Below are 25,301 nucleotides of genomic sequence, written 5' to 3'. Positions count from 1 at the left end.
GACTAGTGGGTATTGGTATAAAGCTAAAGGAAAACAGACTTCAGACTCACAAAAATACTTGGACAATCCTAATAACGTTTGTAAGATGGGGCACAAATACAGACACTACTACCAAGGTCCATCTAGAAAATCTTTCTTTCTCCTTCATTCTTTCTCTCAGTCTCTTTCCTTCAATTCTTCATTCAGACATTTTCTTTTCTCTCCCTTTTCCCCCCTACATCAAAGCGAGGCTTGTGGTAAACCAACATTGTGTAAATTAAATAAATGTGCATTGATTTTTCTAGGTGGGAAGTAAGGTTAGCAAGTTAGCAAAAATAGCACGAAAATAGCACTGGTACCTCAGACCTGATGTTATTTTATATTTGTTTTAGCATGGGACGGGATAAATGCATGATAAATGTTGTGTTCTCTGTAATAGGCAATCATGCTAAAAATGCAAAGATGAAGTGATGCAAAATAGCACAGATATATCTTGTGCCTGTTGTTATTCTTTCTATTCTATAGCTTAAATGCCAATCACATCTCGGCAATCAAAACTAGAAATTTGGGTTTGAAAGATTGCAAAGACTGTCACTCATTGCACAATCAGTTGTTTTATAGCCTTCAGTTATGCAAAAAGCACTAAGGTAGGCAAATATCCTCAGCGGTCAGTCATTGGAGGTTACGAAGAGGTCAAACTTTGTGATGATGTATTAAAACATCAATACTCTGCATTTGTGCTTCCATTCGATCTCTGCTAGGTTTTTTTTTTTTCCTAAGCAGAGAGTAAACTTGCATAACAGAGAGTATTTATAGAACAATTTCCCTTTGCACCGAGTTGTGGTTTTATTCTCGACCCTGTCACATCGTTAACTCACACCATCGTAGAGTCATCGTCACCATTATCAAAATCACTGAAGTTTACAACACAACTGTTGTCTTTCTCTTTTTCTGCATAGACAACTCGAGCCTGTCCATCATCTTTCTCTTGCTCCGCCCCTCGACCTTTGACCCTTGCCCGCCCCCGACCCTCTGATCTGTCTAACATGCTATGGACCACAACTTGGACACGTCGTTCAGGAACGGGGCTGTGATTGAAAGGATAGGTCATGTTTTCCTCCGAGAAAGTTCTTTCCTGCTGTGCTAAGTGACAGAAGGTATGTTCTGAGTCTATAGTATTTTCAGGAGTACTCAATTCAATATCACACATGTCCGAGGACACAGATTCCCCCATAGGAACAAAAGGTACCTCTTTCGTGGCCCGAAGGATCCGCTGGCAGTACACATCCTCATAAGCAATAGGGTTCTGGTCATGGTCTCTGAAACACAAAAAAGGTCAGTATCATCAAGGAGCTGCAAAAAAATCTATCAAAACATTCAAGCTGATGACGAAGCATTAGAAGTACATGTATATTATATATCTAAGCCTCAATTTGATTGGAACAAAATCCAGTGAGCTTCATATTTTTCATAGTTGGAAACCAGTTCTTTTTTTTTGGAGTTCAGTTTAAGCAGATTTCTTTATGAATTGGATTTTAATTTAAGCAGGTTTCTTTTATGAATTGGATTTCAGTTTAAGCAGGTTCCTTTATGAATTGGATTTCAGTTTAAGCAGGTTCCTTCATGAATTGGATTTCAGTTTAAGCAGGTTTCACTTCATTTACCTGTTGTATATGAGCACAGCTATCACAACGGGATGAGGGATTGGTAACGGAATCTGTAGTTTGTCAAACTGAAGTTCCTTCCAAACTGGTTTCCATGGTTTGGATCTTGACCTGAAAATATGTAAAGAAAAGACAATTTATCAAAACAATTACCTTAACTTAAAAGGTCCATAAGGCCTGTGTTGTTTACCATTCCTACGCTATATCATTGATTAAGAAATATGTTTCTTTCATCATGAATTAAGTGAATGATACTTAGTATAGGGTAGATTTTCAATTTAACCAGAGGCTCTCACTCACCTGAATAATTATAATCAGTTTTCATGGCAAAATATTCTTACTTAAGTTGTACTGCAAACATTTTTCCCACTTGGAGACCTGTCTCAAAATCACAAATGGATGTCCATACATTCTTTTTTCGTCAAATGTTTGTTTTTCTGGTTCTTAAGATGATATTAATCAAATTCAGTTAAAAAACATTTAATTTTAATATTTCATCTTGATATCCATTATTGGGCTCCACCTCTTTGCCAGTATGGTGGATTGGTTCTCAACTTATACTGAGTCCGGTCAGAACAGGGTAACGAAAATCTTCTCAAGGATAATCTCCAACCACTGTTTTACCATATGTATGATAGCTTATGCTAAATCTGACACAGAGCATGAAATGTACATAGCTGGCTGCAGACAAAATTGCTGACCTTACAAGCAAGATCCATACTTTTCTATCTTTTTTCTATCTTTATCTATCTTATTGAAGGGTCGTTGAATTCAATTTCCTAATAGCTTTATGAGATGACAGACTTAAAAAAAGATATTTTCCCGAATCGGGACAAGGACAAGATCCTTCAATAATGTTTGTGTGATTGACTGTTTACTGGGTTTATCGCCCCGTGAACAACCAGGGTAATTTTGAGGCGAGGGATCTTATTGTAGTAGTTGGTGACTACCTCACTGAACAACATAAATCACATGCCATCCAGAGCAATTAGGGTAAAGTGTCTTTCCCAAGGACACAACCTTGGCAGCACAGACTTTACTGTTTCTCAGCTTCCAGAGAAACACAGACCAACACAGGTAGGGAATATGTCGAACCACACACTTCTGTGGGTGAAAGTGTTCCGGTTCCAGAAATACTGAAATAGCTGGTTTTGTCAAATTTTAACATTGGCCCTTAGGGGAGGAGGGGATTTTTTTCTCTCCAAAATACTGAATTCAGTATTAATACTGAATACTTTCATTCATTCACCTCAGATCTTCACCTGACAGTATGTGGTCAGTGCTCTAAATGAGTGAGCTATCGCAGCCCCTTGTCTTCAATAGAGACAATAACAGCCTGATCAGACAGACATACCTGGGTGTGTGGTCGGTACTCTAGCTGAGTGAGCTATCAAGGCCCCTTGTCTTCGATAGAGACAATAACAGCCTGATAAGACAGACATACCTGGGTGTGTGGTCGGTACTCTAACTGAGGGAGCTATCGCGGCCCCTTGTCTTCGATAGAGACAATAACAGCCTGATAAGACAGACATACCGGAGACTATGTGGTCTGTACTCTAACTGAGTGAGCTATCGCGGTCCCTTGTCTTCAATAGAGACAATAACAGCCTGATAAGACAGACATACCTTGGTGTGTGGTCGGTACTCTAACTGAAGGAGCTATCGCGGCCCCTTGTCTTCAATAGAGACAATAACAGCCTGATAAGACAGACATACCTGGGTGTGTGGTCTGTACTCTAACTGAGGGAGCTATCGCGGCCCCTTGTCTTCAATAGAGACAATAACAGCCTGATAAGACGAACATGGTACTCTAACTGAAGGAGCTATCGCGGCCCCTTGTCTTCAATAGAGACAATAACAGCCTGATAAGACAGACATACCTTGGTGTGTGGTCGGTACTCTAACTGAAGGAGCTATCGCGGCCCCTTGTCTTCAATAGAGACAATAACAGCCCGATAAGACGGACATACCTTGGTGTGTGGTCGGTACTCTAACTGAGGGAGCTATCGCGGCCCCTTGTCTTCAATAGAGACAACAACAGCCTGATCAGACAGACATACCTTGGTGTGTGGTCTGTACTCTAACTGAGGGAGCTATCGCGGCCCCTTGTCTTCAATAGAGACAATAACAGCCTGATAAGACAGACATACCTTGGTGTGTGGTCGGTACTCTAACTGAGTGAGCTATCGCGGCCCCTTGTCTTCAATAGAGACAACAACAGCCTGATCAGACAGACATACCTTGGTGTGTGGTATCTTGTTGTCTGAAGAATCACCTGGCTAGGGTCGAAGAAATGAAGATCCATCTGAGGAGCCTTGGCACTCACTTCACCTGTTACATCAAACAAACACAAGCTTCAAAAGGACCATACAAAAGACACATAAAATATTTTGATACAAACCAAGCATTATACGAGTAGAGATGACAATGAATTTAACTTGTCAGTGATGCCTTGGAGGTGACAGAGAAACTATTTGAAAGTAGATTGAAAGAAATGCCAATATGCAGATTGGAGGTGTTACAAGCATGCTAGGTATTGCTGAAGCAATACATGTCCCCTATTGGCCCCCGCTTAAAATAGTAACAGTGACCTTGACCTTGACCCAAAAACCCCGAAACTCGAACTTGATCTGAAGCTACTCATACTGAAGTTACATACCAACTTTTATCAACATACCTTGAAGCATGGCTAAGAAAAGTGCGGAAAACTGAGTTGACGGACGACATGCGAAAAGACGTCCTCTCAATTTTCTGCACTTTTCTCAGCCATGCTTCAAGGCATATTGGTAAAAGTAAAGTTATATAGTCCCCTCGGATTCACCAATAGGGGACTGATAACCCCACTACTCAATAATGTTCATAATTTTAATATTGAATTTCAAAAGAATGTCAAGGAAGCATGTAAATTCTGTACTGTATCACTATTCAAATAAATTCAAATATGACACACAAGTCATTTCTAGCCAAGTGGAAAATAACCAGCAGTTTCTACCACATACAATATATAAAGAGAGTTGATCATTGTGACCTTAAATTTCATTATCCTAAAGATTTGTTTTCAATTTGGATATATTTGACTTCAATGACCTTGAAAATGTTGAAGGTCAAATATTTGAACAAATCCAAAAAATCAACCAAGGCAATCTACAGAGCAACCATCATGAATCTTGGATATATGGTTCAACTGAAGAAGATGATGTTGTTAGATAACGAGTTTTGGTATTACATCAACATTAGTATTTTTAGAATATTGCCTTTCCTACCAGAAGGTGTGTGAATCTCTGTCACAAGGTCAAGGTCATCGTGGAAGTCTCCCGAAGCAACCATCTTGATGTATCTCTCCATGTTGATATGATTTACCTGCACAGAAGAGCATTCAGTGTCATTTTGGCAATGATTTGAAATTTCAAAAGACTCAACCTAAAGTTAACATGTAGTCTGAACGATGAGAATGGTTTACTGTATTTCCACCTTAACAATAGATAATAATTTATGTATAATGATTTGAGATTTTCATATATACCACATCATCGAAGCAACAAAGGCTGTCTTAGAGCAGTTCACAATTTTTTATCTGAAATTACCCAGCCTCTAGGTACCAGCCAATGTCTTTCTCAACTCCCTGAGGAGCATGCAGTCGGAGCTGCCATTTAAAATTTGTAATTTCCAGCACTGACATATCACATATACTAATATACAAATTTTCATCTGTAGTTACCGGGCTCTAGGTACCAGCCAATTTCTTTTTTAACTCTCTGAGGAACATGCAGTCGGAGCTGCCATTTGAAATTTCCAGCACTGACATATCACATATACTAATATACAGCTGAACTGACTGAAACAAGATAGAGCGAAGTATCTTGCTCAAGAATACAAATCAATGCCCCTCTTGGGAATCGAACTAGCGACCCTTTAATCATGTAGCGCTGCGTCCTATCACAAGACCACCATGCCTCTGAATGAGGAGCTATTTACCACTATAAGTCAATGCAGTGAATACACTAGGTTGTATTTAAGTAAATCACACAACAGAGTCACTTCAGTGTTTGAATTGAAAATTATCTGGTATCGGTACAAATATGAGTTGGAAAAATCTTTATCCTAAACACAAACAGTGACTGAAAACTGTGTTTGCCAGCTTTCAAAATCATTTATTTCCTTTGTCAAGCAAAGAGTGCAATGCCGTAACCTTGACAACCGTTCACGATATTTGGTGATGAAGAGTAAAGTCAGCTGTCAAAATATCAAGACAACTTTTGTCTCAATAACACTCTGATACTGCAGGCAGTCTGAGGGATGGCCAATGTTTTACCCATTCAATCCTTTCAGTCATTTTAACATCGAGATTCCCTACAGTATAACAGCACTATTGAGACCAAAATGAATATTGATATTATGACAGCAGAAACTTTTCTTCCCATTGCTGAAAAGTGAATGGTCGGAAAATGTCCTTGCATTTTTTGCTTAAAAAAGGAAACAATATATTTTTTCGAAAGCTTGAAACACAGTTTTCAATCACCTTCCGAGTATAAAATAAACATCTTTCCGTCATTAAATAAAAAAAATTAAAAAAAGGATCAACCCAATCTGAACTCACCTCAAGTTCAAAATGGTTATCTGTATCCTCCAATGGGATTAGGAAGGTCTTGGAGAAGATCTCTATAAATTTCTTGCTAGCAAGTCCTGCAACATCAAGATCATCATTACTGTCTGCAAAAACGTACTATTTTTATTCAAGGTGACCTTGACCTCTGCACTTTTGAACTCTATATTCAAGGGGACCTTGACCTCTGCTCTATGAACTCTAGTGTTATAAAAAAAAAGATTATCCCATATGCCTGAGCATGATGTGAAAATCTAGACACAGAGGATGTATGAAATCACAGAGAGAGGGATGGACACTACAGAAATTAGTTTTCTGTTAACCTCCATCATGACAACATATAACAGCTTGTGATTCTAAAAGTTGGAACAAAGTTTTTAAAACAAATTTTCTTTTTCCTTTCAAAAATAATTTTTTTTTTTTAAAAATCTCTTAAATTATCCATGAAATTTGTTTTTTCATTTTCCTTTCGATAAACTTTGTGTGGTATACCTACCTCTCCAATCTCGATATTCCAACCCTTTTCCTTCCCAGAATTCCACCTCAGGCATCAAAAGTTTCGGAAAGACACGCTCGGTGTAAAACTTCTCCAACATTTTACCAGCATTCAAAATAGAGAGCTGTTTGTAAAAAACAACGGGAAAACTTTGAAAACAAAGAATATCTCCAGCCACTCTCTATATCTGCTTATCGCAGTTTTATAAACATTAATTAACTTACAGAAATCCCTTAACTGAAAATTTTCCACAATTAAGCATTTCAGAATTTAAGAAAAATTCCTTAACCAAGAGTTTAATTTCTTCCTTAAACAAAATAATGCTTTTTCAAAGAATTTTTTTAAAGTTCGGGAATTTTATTTAATTAGGAATATTGATACAATTTGGGTTGGCTGCTTTAAATGTAGCCTCAGTGGCCGAGTGGTAAAGGTGTCCTGACACTTTATCACTAGCCCTCCAACTCTGGGTCTCAAGTTCGAAACCCACGTATGTGGGGCAGGTAAATTGCCTGGTGCTGACTGTCGGTCAGTGTTTTTTCTCCGGGTACTCTGGCTTTCCTCCATCTCCAAAAACCAGCAACATCCTTAAAGACTCTGGCTGTAATTAGGACGTTAAACTAAAACAAGAGGCCCAAAGGGCCTTAACGGTCACTTGAGATTTGAAATATTGTAGTTAATTTAATTGACCCTTTTTGGCCCCACCCATCAGTCCTTGGGGTCTGTCAGGGCCAATATGTGCTGATCATTAAGCTGTCATCCCATGCTGATAATTTTAAGAAAGTATATATTGTTTTTGAAGCTTGATGAATTCCAATAGAAATAAAACAAATGATTGTCAAAAATATGAATTCCCTATATAAACTATAGCAAAGTTTACCCTCTCCCTAGGGGCAAACGTGAGACCCCAGGGTCATGAAATTCACAATTTAAGTAAAACACCATGAAACCCTTCCTTCTATGAAAAGTATTTGATTCTATTTTATATAGGTATTGAGAAGAAGATTTTTGAAAATTCACAGTTTTAGTAAAGCACCATAAGACCCTTCCATCTATGGAGAGTTTTTGATTCTACCAAATATGAGAGTAGAGAAGAAGATTTTTAAAATTTCAGTCAATTTGACCCTTTTTAGCCCCGCCCATCAGCCCCTGGGGGTCAGTCAGGGCCAACATATGCATACCATCAAACTGTTATCCCATGCTGATAATGTTGACCAGGTTAGAATGAGTTCCAATACAAATCCAACAAATAATATACAAAAATGTGATTTCCCTATATAAACTATAGTAAAGTTTACCCCCTCCCCAGGGGCAAACGTGATACCCAAAGGGTCATGAAATTCACAGTTTAAGTAAAACACCATGAAACCCTTCCTTCTATGAAAAGTATTTGATTCTATCTTATATAGGTATTGAGAAGAAGATTTTTGAAATTTCAGTCAATTTGACCCTTTTTAGCCCCGCCCATCAGCCCCTGGGGGTCAGTCAGGGCCAACATATTCATACCATCAAACTGTTATCCCATGCTGATAATGTTATCCAGGTTAGAATGAATTCCAATACAAATCCAACAAATAATAGTCAAAAATGTGATTTCCCTATATAAACTATACTAAAGTTTACCCCCTCCCCAGGGGCAAATGTGAGACCCCAGGGTCATGAAATTCACAATTTTGGTAAAGCACCACAAGACCCTTCCATCTATGAAGAGTGTTTGACTCCACCATATCTGAGAGTAGAGAAGAAGATTTTTGAAGTTTTAGTCAATTTGACCCATTTAGGCCCCACCCCTCAGGCCCCTGGGGGTTGGGGACCATATAATTCACAATTTTGGTTGACCTTCAGCCATAGTAACTTTCTGCCAAATTTCATTGAATTTGGTTAAGTGGTTTTGGAGAAGAAGTCGAAAATGTAAATAGTTTACGCACGCACGACGGACAAAAGGCGATTAGAATAGGTCACTTGAGACTTCGTCTCAGGTGACCTAAATAAAAAGGGGGGGGCCTACCTTCAGCTCCCTTTCAGGTAACTTGATGCGCCTCTGTATGTCAGGATGGAGGCCAGTGTTCAGGTTCTTCTCACGACTGGAAGTAAAATATTCCAGGATGAATTAAATGGCCAGAGTTGCTATTTGAACTTTTAAATCATTAATGACTACCCACAGTATTTTGTGATAAATCATTAACGACTACCCACAGTATTTTGTGATAAAGTTGTAACAGTTATCTCCCTTGTTAGGGTCCCGAGCTTGTTCAGCTCCAGTCTTGACAAATCATAAAGGGATAAAAACTGCGAAAAAGATCTGTGTTTGAGATAAAAAATAGTTGTAACCAAAGAAATTATGTTCTTATTTTGATAAGAAATCTTGAAGTTACTTCAAGTTTCCAAAATGTTAAAGAATTAGTATGCAAGCATTTGCCATTTATGTAAATTATTAAGTCCAAAAACCCTTTCTCTTAGACATATTTGACAGGTTTCTCACAGTGAAACTCTTTTGGATTGAAAAACATACAACTGTAATGGCACATACATACTTAAGTGAATTAACATCCCCCTTTTGAACACTCCATTTAAAACAAAATATTCAAGCAATTCAACTGATCACTTTTGTATTTATTTTTGCATTTCTTGATAGAATTCCCAACCATCACTCCACAAATATTTATACAAAACAATATTTCACATTATACAATATTGAATAACAGGTAATTTCTGCTTTGTTGGGGCCAGAGACCTTTTGGATTGGGAAAAATCACAACATTTTTTGCAATATACATTTTTGTGAAAATCTGCAACATTTTTAATATATTGCAAAAATTACCTTTACAACAAAACTGCCTCAGAAATATATTTTTGTGTACTATGGAATTTTGAATAACATTTGAATATTTGCCTTCTCTTTTCTGGTGCCAGTATTCTAAATTCTGAATTAAGAAGAAGAAAAATTCAAATTTGAAATTTTAATATCGAAAAAGGGAAAAATGGCAGAAAATTTTCATTGGGATTGAGGCCAAATCAAGTGACCGAATTTAGATTTTGCCAAAAACAGACAAAAATCTAGAACTGTCCCAGGATGGCTGACTATCAACCCAGCAATCTGCATGAGTCAATGGACAACTGGAACTGTTATTTGGAGGCTAACTAAGATAACCTGTGCATGCCCTTATTACTGAAATTCCATATGGCTAGAATATTTGTTGTTCATAATAAAGAGAATTTAATCAAAAGTTTTGTTGAAATCAGTCCACATGTTTTGGAAGAGTTGTCTGGACAATAAAAACCTGTTTATAGAGACCAGTTACCATGGCAACAAAAGTTTGGAATTTAAACCGCTGCATGCATATCTGCACATGTTCCCTAACATTCCCATTAAGTTTTGTGATCGGTTCACAAGTTTAGGAGGAGTTGAAGCCTATGAACAGTGACCAGTAACCATGGCAACAAAATTTCGGAATTAAAACAGCTCTGCATGCACATCTACACGTGGTCCTCTCTTTTTGTGTAAAGTGTCTTGTAATCGGCCCGACGGTTTATTATTGTCCAGACAAGACGGACGGATGGACAAACAACCCAAATCCAGCATCCCCCCCCCCCCGCCCCCCCTCCCCCCAAACTTTGTTACGGGGGGTATATAATTAGCGTAAATAGAGAGGTGAAGCGTGTGTTGCAATGCATGTGATGGATTATTTTTGCAGGGAAATATCATCATTTGATTCTAAAGTACAATAGAATCTTCTCCTACCTTGAGAGAAATCTCCTACCCCCGAGGAACGATATTCCTGCTTGTCTAAGCCGAGGCTCTGATGGATAGACTATAGAAAATATCACCAAAGGGTGGAGATTTCTCGTTCATACCCTCAATGTTGCGAATGATTGTTTTTCTCCAATCTTACTTTACAAATATCAGACAATGTGCGTAAAAGTAGTTCCGGTCATGCTTTCTGTCGCATAGAGACAGAGAAATCTTTAATGGGAATAAACGGGAGAAAAATCTGTGGATTATAGAAGTTAATGTCAAATGAACTCATGACCTACTTTTTGACCTTCATGGTAAGGTCGGTGAGATACTGGCTGGTCTCGGCGCAAAGACGTTTGTATACACCCTCCTGGACGATATCGGCCGAGAAAGGCTTGAAACATTGCTCCACAAACAAACTGAAACACACAAAAAGATCAAACATATAACATTTACTAATTAACTTATTACCATAATTGACTGAATAAATACCCTAGAGGGAAAAAAAAAGATTGTAGGCCCTGCCAAATTCTCAAATAGCAATACCAGATCTATCTTCTAATAAGTTCCGGCTAACAAATGAGTCCCCTTCATCCTTTTTTTTTCGCAGAATCATCAATTTTGATACAGTAAGCTGAAAGTGGTTCACAAATAAGCTGTCCTCACACTTTGATACAAAATGTTAACACTTTGGGAGGGGGCTTATTAGAGGATAAATATGGTACTAAGCTTTTACATTAGGGGAGGGGGCTTATTTGAGGATAAATACGTTTATACAAAATCTGAAAAAACCTGATTCTATAGTCAGCACATTAAGGAGAAATCAGTCTTTTTATAAGGAAACAGGGCCCTTACTGGGTTAAATACAGCAATTCATACATCTACAGACCCTGTGTATGTCCAGAGTTTAATTCAATGATCATACACAGGAGTTGGATTGTTTTTCTTTTATTGCTAAACAAATAAAATCAACAAAGATACCGTCATTTACAGTAAAAACTTTTGTACAACTTTATGAAATTTTCTGCTTCTTATAAATTCAGTGAAAATCCCAGAATTTGAACCAATTTTAATGATATTTTAAGATCCTATTACAAATTTCGGACATTACATAGTATTTCCTCTGTCCCATTATATTTATTATAAAGCTTTCCAACGCTACAAAAAGTTCAGTATAAATATGACAATTGCTAGCTTATTGCCATGTAATAAGCCAATCTCCTTATTCTAAATATGGCTAGCTGGGCATTAAGCTTATTATAAGCAGAGGGTGTATTGTTTTTGTCTATGGAGGAATTTTAGCTTGTTTTAATGACACGACACGATGACAAACAATGTTCATTATATTTTGAAATCACCACCCTTTTTCATTTTTAAAATTACTCAGTGATGCAGAAAATAAGCATTGGCAAGATCCTCGCAGAGCTCAAGCAAAACCTGTCTATTATTGAAATATGAAATGAGGAAGGAATGAAAAATGTTGACTGGGAGGCTAACAGCATTACAGTTTCTGTTTTAATGAAAGCAAAGAGGGCTACATGTAAGAGATTCTTGTTGGTTCTTTGAGAGACCTGTCTACAGAGAACATCTGTTGAATGTAAAACCTGTGTATTATGGACATAAGCTGGCAACACATGCAGGTAAAATGATACTTGTCTGTAACATGTATTGACTGCAGAAAAACCTGTCTATAATGAACTTGTAATAATAGAGAAACCTGTCTATAGTGAACTTGTCATAATAGAGAAATTTGTCTATAATGAACTTGTAATAATATAGAAACCTGTCTACAATGAAGAATATGTCAAAATGAGAAAACCTGTCTATAATGAACTTGTCATAGTAGATAAACCTGTCTATAACGAACTTGTAATAATATAGAAACCTGTCTACAATGAAGAATTTGTCAAAATGAGAAAACCTATCTATAATGAACTTGATATAGTAGATAAACCTGTTTATAGTGAACTTGTCATAATAGAGAAACCTGTCTATAACGTACATGAAATATGTGCTAATCAGATCTGATCAACTATCGGATCCATTGTAACAAGGTTGTGTTGATGCAAATTCTCAAAGAAAAACAAATCTTGAGGTGAAATGTGACCCGAGTTCAGGAATGTGTAGTATATATGTTTACGAGTACAATTTCATCATTATAAACACAATTTGAAGAAATCCTGACAAAAAACCTATATCTGCCACTGGAGGTGAATTCAAACCACCAACATCCTGTCCTTATCACAAGCACCCAGGGTCATAAAGTCGTACAGAGTTTACAAATCTACAGAAACAGGCTCCAAAAAGCATAACTGTCATTCGGCTACTACAAAAGTCTTGTTATACCAGGCACCGAACTGAAGAATATCTAGTTTATACAGTGAACCCTAATGCGAAATAAAGTACTGAGGTCTATGTGCTAAACCGGGTCTGTTTGAACTTAAAACATGCCATATGTACGCACTTAAGAATGACGAGATTTCATTGGCTCCATCAGACACACATGTATACAACTCAGTTATGGATAAAAACTTGTGGGATGATGTATATTTGTAGAAATAATTTCCATGGGAACTTGTAGATCCCTAAGGGCCGTGATAATGTGATATATACAGTAATTAGGAGACCAGACAAAATGACTTTAAGCTGGGCTATATAGCACACCCCACTTTACAACATACAGGAGAAAACGTACATCTCCATAGATATTCACACGGCTTCCTACCTAAAACTTTTCTTATGAAATCTAACTGTTTAATATCAATTTTGATAAGTCTCCCCAAACAACATCAGTTTTTGATAAATCTCACTGTTTTTTCAACAATTTTTGATAAATCAAATGTCAGGAGGCACATTTTTTGGAGATTGAGAAGTGATCTACGCTGGCATTGAGACGGTCCAGAGCTGTTTTCTAAGTTGAATGAGGATGACGTTTTCCTCTGAGACTGTGGGGTGATATATGACTGTGTTGATAGAGGAATAGATTTGGATTGAGCCATCCCTTTGCACCTGTCACAGCCTCCGTATCAGTGACAAATCTTGCTGATGAGGTAAGTCAACACACACTCACACATATCATAGGAAGTTTCTTACTTCTAAAAGACCGGCACAATGATAAAATCTTCAGCAGTGGGGAACTAGTAAAAAAAATCTGAAGTGCATAAGACATTTTGTTTTTGTCACTGTTCATGTAGAAACAAATAAAAAAAATTCCGGAGAGAACTTTAAAAGAAAAAAAAATATTGATTAATCCACATAAAAGGTAATCTGCATTTTTATTGCATAATTGGGTTGAAAATTAACTTGGAAAATTTAGAAATAAAACAACTTTTCAGAATTGTACTATGTTGATTTTGTTAAAATGGAAAAATCAGCGACACAGTGAACCCTGTCTAATCTGACATCTAGTGGAATGTATTGGTCAGAATAGAGATATCAGAAGGCTACACAGTGAACCCTGTCTAATCTGACATCTAGTGGAATGTATCGGTCAGAATAGAGGAGATATCCGAGAGCTACACAGTGAACCCTGTCTAATCTGACATCTAGTGGAATGTATCGGTCAGAATAGAGGAGATATCCGAGAGCTACTGTGAACCCTGTCTAATCTGACATCTAGTGGGATGTATTGGTCAGAATAGAGGAGATGTCAGAATACACAGTGAACCCTGTCTAATCTGACATCTAGTAGGATGTATTGGTCAGAATAGGGGAGATATCAGAATACACTGGATTTGTTTGGTAATTCTTATTACAAATGACTTTTTAGCAACATGTCAGGTTAGACAGGGTTTTATGTCGATAGTGTTGAATTTATTTTATCTAAATAATGTTGGATCAGAAAGGTTTCGATATAGATTATTTTCAATTGATGTAAATTATTTTCAATCATATACAGAGCCATAAACTATAATTGGTATATGGGAGGAGCGCACTGTGTGGAAATGATTTTTTTTCAAACCTGATTTAGTTCAAGAATAACCTACAAATCAAATAAGATCTTGAGGGGTTTTAATTGATGAAGGCTATTTAAAATTTCCTTGTTTCTTCTCTGACAAACTTAAGAAAAGCTTAATAATACTCCAAGAAAATTTCAATGTCACTTGAAAATTTAAAACCCAAGACACATCAGAATACTTGCATTAACACGGCATTGAAGGGGAGATAACTCCTCAAAGCTTGAAGAGACATTGCTCTCGTGTATAAGAAGCCTTCTTTCCAATTTTAAAATTTATCCTTTTTTTTTTATCAACAAAGAATGAAAAAATAAAACAATAAAGGAAATATTGAAAAAAGAGAGTGTATCCTTAGAATTAAAGTTTGAAAAACTGTACATGAAAGTCAACAGAAAAACAAGGCCACCTATGACTCTACTAGTAACAAGCTATTCCCGAAAGACTAGACCAAGATTGATAAGAGTCCTGGTGTGCCACAGAAGTACATAAGCTGTGCTTTCCCATGGTAGAGGAGTTTATATTAAATTATAAATGTGTAATTTGGATTAAATAAAGACATGTGGAGATAGTTAGCTATCCAGGCACAAATCAAATCACAAATAAAGCCATGATATCATGTCTGTGAAGCAACATGGCCGTATCTTGAATGAATTACACAGAAAGTAAGACATCGGAAATTTTAAAGATCAAATGTTTCCCCGAGAAATTAGACCCTGCCTTATAATTTGCCTCCACATAAAAACTTGCCATCACATAGATAAATTGATTTAATTGTTCACATACGAGAAAGACCTTTGTTCAGAGGATATTAATCATCATGAATGATTCGTTCTGTCGAAATTAATAGCTTGATGATCAGATTAGGTAAAAATTTCATCAAATATATCAAAGAAAAAGAGAAAAAGAAAAAGATTCAAAGCAAATAAACCAAATGTCAATGTATAGGAATTTAAAATCATAGTGTGAAAAAAAAAAAATTTAATAATAAAAATTCTGAAAAATTACATGAAGAAATATATCTTAATTAATAATTAAGTCGAAACTAAATCTTTAATAATAAAAAACAAAATTTTAAAATTCTGAAAAAATTACATTAAGAATTATATCTTAATGAATAATTCAGTCCAAACACAAATCTTTAATAATGTCTTGTAGATGTCCAAGTTTTAAATATTTATTACGAAAAAAGCCTATCTGTGAAATCGTTACACCTAATCGTACGTCAGGGAGATGTCGCCACAAATACATAATTTACAGAACAATACGTTTTTTGTGATAATTTACATGAACAAAACATTACAATATCAATCAATTGTTTATAGCTCATAAAACCTGAAGCCGAACAATAACTAGGTTTCATTTATTTGTTTAATGTCCGAGTTTACTTCCTCTAACTGACTAACAAAGATTATAAAACGATGATTTATGCCTTCACCTTACAAACCTCTCGAGTCATTGTCTATTTGTCTGTGAACTTGGTTTCTCGACAGGTAAACGAAAATTAATACATTTACTAACGATCCTTTAACAATCTACTCATGTCTGTGAACTTGTGTTTCCCCGACATTTAAAAGAAAATGATGTTTTCTAAGATCCTTTTCCAATGTGTAAACTTGCAATATATCCCAACAGGTGAAATAAAATTTGCAGTTTTAAACGATGTTAAATTTTACTCAATTTAATCAATTCTGTGAACTTCCCCTGAAGACTGGGTTTCAGATGTCTGTAAAAATTTTAAAACATGCCTTTGTTTTAAAATTTCTACATTTTTTAATTACAATTTTTTACATTTTTACATTTTACATAAGTTTGATTTTCTGTCACATTGTGATAAAATTATCTGTGTTTTCGTGCAAGTTGAAAATTGTAATTCACTTTGAAATATAAGAATTTTTATCGCTATAAAAATGATAAGACAACCACTTCTCATAAAATTTGAAGACAGCTGGCATGAATTTTCTCAATCAATTGTCTTCTTCTTTTTTTTTGGGGGGGGGGGGGGGGGGTCTTGTTGATTCTCTAATACTGTAAAGGGTTACATGCAACATCACAGAAATCAAAACGGATAATTCTTTATAAGGTTTTATTTCACAGATCAAACAGCTGTAGTAATGATGGTTTCCCTTCAATCCAAAATAATCGGTTTCAAAGTTATCTTCACAACCTTGATACATGAACATTAATCAAAAACCACTATTAGCTTGCAGCGTGCCAATTTGTTTAAACCCTTGGTGTAAAAGAAAAAGGGCAATCTGTCGCTTGACTTTAATTGACAATCGTTATTAAAAAGATCATCCAAAAAAATTTGTGAAAATCATGCCTCTTTGATGTGAAGAGCGGAGAATATCACTACGGATATAAAATCTGGCTGTCAACATTGATATTGCACTCTCTATCATATAAATGGCGATATATTTCTACTCTATTGTCAGGAATCAATAAACAAGCAATTTGGCTCAGGTTGGTGACGACTTTTATGAATATCAATTAAGCTGTTGTGTCTCTTTCAAGGTCATATCATGTCATCATACTTCAGTTTTCACCTTGAAGCCTCAAAAGCTTAAAGATGATCGATACATTGCTGACAAAGAGTAATTATGATCGTTTGAAAATACGAACAAGCATTTGTAAATTTTTATACAATACCAAAAGCAACACGCATTTTGCTATTATGGCCGTCCAAAAGCTTGTATGTAGCTTTCCGTATTGTTCGCAATTACTTCTAGGAAGGTTTTGTTCGTTTTCAATTGTTAGACTTCATTAGGTATGTTTCTATACCGTGGGTGCCATTTTATGCATATTTCTGAAAGGCAGTGTACACGCTGTCCACAATGTAGACTCTTTGATGCGAAAATCTATGTAGGATACAAGCCATCCATACAAGTATCTGTCTGAGTTGTCTCCCCTTGATCTTGGTTAAGTTCCGTTTGTTTGTTTATCGCACCATGAACAGCCAAGGTCATTTTGAAACAGGGTCTCCATGTAGTAGTTGGTGAATACCTCACTGATCAATAATAAGTAACCTGTGGTATGCAATCCAGAGCAATTAGGGTAAAGTGTCTTGAACAAGGACACAACTGTGACAGCACAGACCGGTCTGTTTCTCAGCTTCCCGAGAACACAAACTGAGACATGTATGGAGCATCGAATCATACACATCAAGTCGTCACCTGTGATTACGTGGTCGGTGAAGCTCTAACCGACTGGGCTATCACAGTCCCTGGTTTAGTTCAGTATTATCCCATATGTCCCATTAATACGGCCCCTAGTTTAGTTCAGTATTGTCCCATTAATATGGCCCCTAGTTTAGTTACGGCCCCTAGTTTAGTTCAGTATTGTCCCATTAATACGGCCCCTAGTTTAGTTCAGTATTGTCCCATTAATACGGCCCCTAGTTTAGTTACGGCCCCTAGTTTAGTTCAGTATTGTCCCATTAATACGGCCCCTAGTTTAGTTCAGTATTGTCCCATTAATACGGCCCCTAGTTTAGTTCGGTATTGTCCCATTAATACGGCCCCTAGTTTAGTTCAGTATTGTCCCATTAATACGGCCCCTAGTTTAGTTCAGTATTGTCCCATTAATACGGCCCCTAGTTTAGTTCAGTATTGTCCCATTAATACGGCCCCTAGTTTAGTTCGGTATAGTCCCATTAATACGGCCCCTAGTTTAGTTCGGTATTGTCCCATTAATACGGCCCCTAGTTTAGTTCGGTATTGTCCCATTAATACGGCCCCTAGTTTAGTTCGGTATTGTCCCATTAATACGGCCCCTAGTTTAGTTACGGCCCCTAGTTTAGTTACGGCCCCTAGTTTAGTTCGGTATTGTCCCATTAATACGGCCCCTAGTTTAGTTCGGTATTGTCCCATTAATACGGCCCCTAGTTTAGTTACGGCCCCTAGTTTAGTTCGGTATTGTCCCATTAATACGGCCCCTAGTTTAGTTCGGTATTGTCCCATTAATACGGCCCCTAGTTTAGTTCGGTATTGTCCCATTAATACGGCCCCTAGTTTAGTTCGGTATTGTCCCCTATGTCCCATTAATACAATGTTAGGATGGTCCCTGGTTGATGGGTATCTTAATCAATTAATATCATTAAAAGACACCAACACTATACATTGATATCACCTCACACTTAATAATTGTATTAGAGAATGATGGAGTTGTCTCCCCTAATAAACATGTTGGCATGGTAGTGGTACGTACCACATACTTTGGAGAATACAACACCCCCTCCACACACCCTACAGACACACAAAGCATTAGTACAATTATCCTAATTGTATTACGTTAATGGGATAATAGGGACCACACTTTCTCTAGGGTAGGGCCGACATCTGTGACCGAGAGCTGATAGATGCAATGCAAAAAGTGCAGTTGATGGCATATGTGAAGACACATCCTAGGTATATTACTATCGAAAAGGAGGAAACTTGTATCATCCATGTTTTAACATAATAATCTGAAGAAAAAAGTGTATTGACATTCATGATAGCATATACCCAGTAGTTGAATAGAAAAAGCAAAACCTTTATTTTGGTTGCCCTTCATAAACTATCAAATAGATAAATGGTGGCAGTATAACAAGGTTTACTGGACAAATGGTGGCAATATAACAAGGTTTTACTGGACAAATGGTGGCATTACAAAAAGGTTTTACTGGAAAAATGGTGGCAATATAACAAGGTTTTACTGACAAATGGTGGTTTTACTGTACAAATGGTGGCAGTATAACAAGGTTTTACTGACAAATGGTGGCAGTATAACAAGTTTTACTGGACAAATGGTGACAGTATAACAAGCTTTTACTGGACAAATGGTGACAGTATAACAAGCTTTTACTGGACAAATGGTGGCAGTATAACAAGGTTTTACTGCCAAATGGTGGCAGTATAACAAGGTTTTACTGGACAAATGGTGGTAGTATAACAAGGTTTTACTGGACAAATGGTGACAGTATAACAAGGTTTTACTGGACAAATGGTGGTAGTATAACAAGGTTTCACTGACAAATGGTGGCAGTATAACATGGTTTTACTGGACAAATGGTGGCAGTATAACAATGTTTTACTGGACAAATGGTGGCAGTATAACAAGGTTTTACTGGACAAATGGTGGCATTATAACAAGCTTTTACTGGCCAAATGGTGGCAGTATAACAAGGTTTTACTTGACAAATGGTGGCAGTATAACAAGGTTTTACTTGACAAATAATGGCAGTATAACAATGTTTTACTGGACAAATGGTGGCAGTATAACAAGGTTTTACTTGACAAATGGTGGCATTATAACAAGGTTTTACTGTTCAAATGGTGGTGGAATATGGACCAAGGTAATTGACCCAGATGTCATACTAATAGATTGGAATGCAAGGTCTTACCAGGATGTTTTACGGACAGTATACAAAAAGGCCCCTCAAATAACGCAGACGGATTATAAAAAGATCACTTTTACAAAACAACCGAATAAAAAAAGTAGTTGTTTAGGCAACAAATCAAAAACAAGTTGCATTTAAAACATCTCAGAGATCCAGACTTTTATCTACATTTACTCAAACCACCCACCAGACTGTAATTTACTTGATCTAGCAGTTAAAACCAGGTAGACTTTGTCTCAGGACATAACCGTCTGTCCTCGAGGGTTTCAACCATCACTAAGTCACACAGGTATCTGTAATTCAAACTCAACATGCAATCACACAGCCTAATCAGCCTCCTGTATCGTCTTAATGCCGACACAAACCTATCAATTCACTGTCTCTTTCATTATATATCAATAATTGCTACATTTATTTCCAAATCAAAGTGAAGTGGGTTTTATGGGATTGTGTTATGACATCGCTACATGCAATAAAGCTCTGTAACATGCACCTATACACTTAATTTTGTCTGCCACTTTTAAAAATCACAAGAAAGGTTTGTGGGATGGGTTGGTGCGACTCTCTCTTATCAGGAAAACATTAATTGTTCTTCAAAGTTAGTCAGGGCTGTACTCAACAAAATGCTTCCTTTGTTACCACAGATAAATAATATCAGTATACGCATATATATATATATAAATATACATAAAGTTGTCTTCCTTCGTCAATTGTGCTACTACGTTACATATCAAATATTTAGCACAATGTATCATATGCACTATGTGTTGGTGATCTGAAGATAAAGATTTGAATTTCCTGTCATAGTTGTACCGAGAGAAATGTTTATAATATATGTACAATTCTGATCCATGTATGTAAATACATTTCGATCCAGGTATTCATATCATCTTATAGACGACTTCCACAATGACCATTAAGGATTTCAGGTCGACTATCACTGCACCAATGAAACGTTCTTTATCAAGAAGGCCGATGTGGCGCAGCGGTATAAGCTGTGGGTATTTCTGGCTAGGCGATTGGGTATCGTAGATCGTGAGTTTGAGGCCCGGTCAGGGCACGAGTCATAAAGTTGTCTTCCTTCGTCAATTGTGATACTAAGTTACATATCAAATATTTAGCACAATGTATCATATACACAATGTGTTGGTGATCCGAAGGTGAAGATTGAAATTTCCTGTCGTAGTTGTACTCAATGAATATTAATAAATATAAATACATATCTTGATATATATGAATACTGTTGAATATATGTAATATTTTGTGTACAATCACATACATATATGCATATACATTGCTATCCAGGAATTCATATCATCAAATAGACAATTTGTAACTTTGATCATGTCAAGGTATTAGGCTGACTATCACTGTGTGCCATTAAAGCGTTCCTTTTTAAAAACATGGATGTGGTCTAGTGGTTTAAGATACAGGTATTTCTGGCTAGGTGATCAGGTGCTGTAGATCATGAATTTGAAGCCTGATCAGGGCATGAGTCATAAAATTGTCTTCCTTCCGTCATTTGTGTTGTAATGTAAATGTGAAAAATTTACGCTAATTACGTGGAGTCCTTTTGATTGCGAAAATTTCCCCAACGCATCTTCTTTGATATCAATTTGCCTAATCTCAAGCTACAAATGAATGGATCGATCGTGAAAATTACCCCAACACGTAATATAGAAATCGCAAAATAAATCCCCCACAAAAATAACCACATTGACAGTATATATTTTCCTATTTAAGCTAGTGAAGATAAACCATAACATTTGAAACTCAATCTACCTCAAAGGGAGACAATCTTGTCATGACTGACAGATATGGTAATAATGCTTATTCATTTTCATGGTCCTCCGATCTACGATTTCTCCCGATGTCAAGCTACACTTTCTACCAATGTCATGTCAAGCTACAATTTCTCCCCATGTCGTCTGTGAAAGTCGTGCCTATATCCTCTTATCAGTGCAGTTATGCGATTTGGGAATCCCATCTTAAAGATGTGTATCTCCCCCGGGAGACTGTGTCAATCTTTTTGCAATGACCTTTAGTGACCTTGCATTTGACCTTTCCAGTAATTAATATGTGTGCTGCCTAACTTTGGTCTGGAATCCCCATTGTAATGTAAACTGATTTTCCCACCCAGGACTCCACAGCATATTCCTGCCTGTATTCATATGCTGCTAATTAGAAAAATTGATTTCACGCTACATTTTTCACATAGCTTGTTAGGTAAACTCCACATAGCATTACATAAACCAAGGCAAAAACAACAAAAGTAGGTCGTACAAATTTACAACAAGCGGAATCAGTCAGAATAGAAACTTTCCCAACCAATTCAAACTTATAGGACTACAAACTTTCAACACAGGAACACATGTACAAAACCATTTAACATATAAGCAAAATATATTCAAATCATTCTTAATGCTGATCTCTTAGAATTGAGAAAAGTTCTTAAGAAAATTTATTGTAAACTCAAAACTGGAATAATAATTGTCTTGTAAAAATCAGTTAATTGCAATTTTTTTTCTTTAGAGAAAAAGTTAAAACCAGTCCTGAATGGAAGTGATATAGTTTATTTACATCAAACTCGCGTGACCTCGTTATCTAAATCTTGAATGTATAGAGTATTAGCATAACACGTTACACAACATTCACAATAAACATTTCAATGAACAGGAATAGCGTTAATTAACTTCACACACAGCCAGGCCACAATAAGAAAGCAGTTCATTTTGAATTTGTATTTCAATTATATTCGTGACATGAGAATTGGGCTTAATTTGGAACAATAAAACAAGCGTAGCGGGTCATAACTTGAGCTATCTTCGAAGTAAATTAATATGGAAATTCGCATCCACGCATAGCGTGTTACCTCATACATACAAAATTTATCCTCGGACTTAAAACGCATTTTATTCGTTTCAGACCCAATAAAGAGATTATTTATGGTATTAGAATAGTCGTTCATAATTGGTGTATCCAAATAAGGTAATATAAACTAGATTTATTTCAAATTTTATGGCACTAATCCTGAGTTTAAATACATAGGAAATGTTCACAGCACTAACGTATATCAATTGTTGTTTACTTCATGAAATATTTTCATACGAAGGGTTTTATACGCTGTATAAATACATTCCCTAGTTGGACTTCCTCTCTCGTATTTATACACTGTATTAATGGATAAAAGCAGGCAGACTTTGGATCCGGTGGAGTCGAGGTTCACTGTTGAGGAATAGAGAGTTGGACGGTCCTATAGGCTAGTATTAAAGGTCTCTAAGCCATTTGAACAGCTGGATGGCGACCTACCGAAATTCAGTTACTTCAGACCCCCTGCAAACAAAATTTGTTTCCTGGGGAAGAAACTCTATTGGCTATTTCCACAAATATTTGACTTTGAGAACTCTGGGCAAATTGTTTAGTTTATGAATTATGGACTCTGTGATAAGGTTTGGTGCCAGACTTATTCCATTTATTTTAAATCCTGAATTCTCGCAGGTACACTAACACATGAGAAAAAAAAATATAGCATTTTTTTTTTCATAGAAGAGGTGATTGTGCTTTGAAGTGTTGAGAACTATGGACAGAGTTTACCAACATTTTCTCTGCAGAGAATGTCCAGAATGTTGATGATTAGCTAGGGGTAATACTAATGTCTTGACTTCCTTAGTGGGATCCTGATCCAGGCTGAAGCAGTAATTTAGTGTTAACCTCAAATGATCATAGAGAGCCAATAGCAAATACCAATGTTCAGATTCTTGGACCCGGACAAATGGTTATGACTCTACAACACCTCTACTTAATATAGAAGGGATTCTAATGTGGCGAAAATATTTACATGACTCCCAACACCTCGTAAACTATACCCCAGTCAACGATCGCTACCATATTGTACTACATACATAGCAAGGGAAAAGCCACAGGGAGGAGAATTTTTAATTATAATCTAGATGTGACAACCTATCACCTTGGCTAAAATCCCCTGCAGGTTTTATGATATAGGAATATAATTGGCCTGCTTAAACCCACTGCATGACTATACAAGGCGACTAATATGAGCTTAAATGTCAAAAAATTCATTACTACCAGCATCAAAAGTCACCCTCAGACCATTCAAGATCTGCTAGTCCTTTCATTATACTAGGACTTCATTTTTGTGTATCTTGAAATTTTTTTTTTTTCAATTTTTTTTTCATTTTTTTTATTATGACAGGGTCTCCATACACACCTTCATTATAAAAGGACTTCATTTTTGTGTATTTTAAAATTATTTTTCCCCCATCTTTTTTATTATGACAGGGCCTCCGTACACACCTTTCATTAAGTCTGTTGTTAAGACAATACAAGGGCCCAATGGGCCCAAATCGCTCACCTGCAATGCAGTGATCTTTTCATATATGGATCCTGCAGTTATTTGAAAGCATGCTACAGGACCAATATAATGTCTCTCTGCACTTTGGCTTTTCACTAAAAGTCATTTAAAGATTTAAGCATACTTGATCGACGTGACCTTGAATGAAGGTCAAGGTCATTCATTTGAACAAACTTGGTAGCCCTTCACCACAGCATGCTACAGACCCAATATCAACTCCCTGGGACTCTTGGTTATTGAGAAGAAGTTGTTTAAAGATTTTAGCCTTTTTGACCCCTGTGACCTTGAATGAAGGTCAAGGTCATTCATTTGAACAAACTTGGTAGCCCTTTACCCCAGCATGCTACAGACCCAATATCAACTCTCTGGGACTCTTGGTTATTGAGAAGAAGTCGTTTAAAGATTTTAGCCTTTTTGACTCCTGTGACCTTGAATGAAAGTCAAGGTCATTCATTTGAACAAACTTGGTAGCCCTTCACCCCAGCATGCTACAGGCCAAATATTAGGTCTCTGGGACTCTTGGTTATTGAGAAGAAGTCGTTTAAAGATTTTAGCCTTTTTGACTCCTGTGACCTTGAATGAAAGTCAAGGTCATTCATTTGAACAAACTTGGTAGCTCTTTACCCCAGCATGCTACAGGCCAAATATTAGGTCTCTGGGACTGTTGGTTATCGAGAAGAAGTCGTTTAAAGATTTTAGCCTTTTTGGCCCCTGTGACCTTGAATGAAGGTCAAGGCCATTCATTTGAACAAACTAGGTAGCCCTTCATCCCAGCATGCTACAGACCCAATATCAACTCCCTGGGACTGTTGGTTATTGAGAAGAAGTCGTTTGAAGATTTTAGCCTTTTTGACCCCTGTGACCTTGAATGAAGGTCAAGGTCATTCATTTGAACAAACTTGGTAGCCCTTCACCCCAGCATGCTACAGGCCAAATATTAGGTCTCTGGGACTCTTGGTTATTGAGAAGAAGTCGTTTAAAGATTTTAGCCTTTTTGACTCCTGTGACCTTGAATGAAAGTCAAGGTCATTCATTTGAACAAACTTGGGAGCCCTTCACCCCAGCATGCTACAGGCCAAATATTAGGCCTCTGGGACTCTTGGTTATTGAGAAGAAGTCGTTTA

General features: G+C 36.8%; 1 protein-coding gene across 1 annotated transcript in view; it reads right to left on the bottom strand.

Annotated features, from left to right (window-relative positions):
• Positions 1-25,301, bottom strand: part of LOC117338457 — a 158,843-nt gene that overhangs the window by 7,049 nt on the left and 126,493 nt on the right. Inside the window, exons 26-33 of the mRNA XM_033899813.1 lie at positions 10,775-10,894; positions 8,748-8,823; positions 6,743-6,866; positions 6,241-6,326; positions 4,907-5,003; positions 3,884-3,974; positions 1,644-1,754; positions 1,229-1,298 (exon numbers count right to left, since the gene is read on the bottom strand). Coding sequence (XP_033755704.1) covers positions 1,229-1,298; positions 1,644-1,754; positions 3,884-3,974; positions 4,907-5,003; positions 6,241-6,326; positions 6,743-6,866; positions 8,748-8,823; positions 10,775-10,894 — 775 coding nt within the window. The remainder of the gene's footprint in view (positions 1-1,228; positions 1,299-1,643; positions 1,755-3,883; positions 3,975-4,906; positions 5,004-6,240; positions 6,327-6,742; positions 6,867-8,747; positions 8,824-10,774; positions 10,895-25,301) is intronic.

The sequence above is a fragment of the Pecten maximus genome, chromosome 1, assembly GCF_902652985.1.
Source record: "Pecten maximus chromosome 1, xPecMax1.1, whole genome shotgun sequence".
Taxonomy (NCBI): Eukaryota; Metazoa; Mollusca; class Bivalvia; order Pectinida; family Pectinidae; genus Pecten; species Pecten maximus.
The sequence above is the reverse complement of the archived record's forward strand: the minus strand, read 5'-3'. Positions and strand labels throughout refer to the sequence as shown.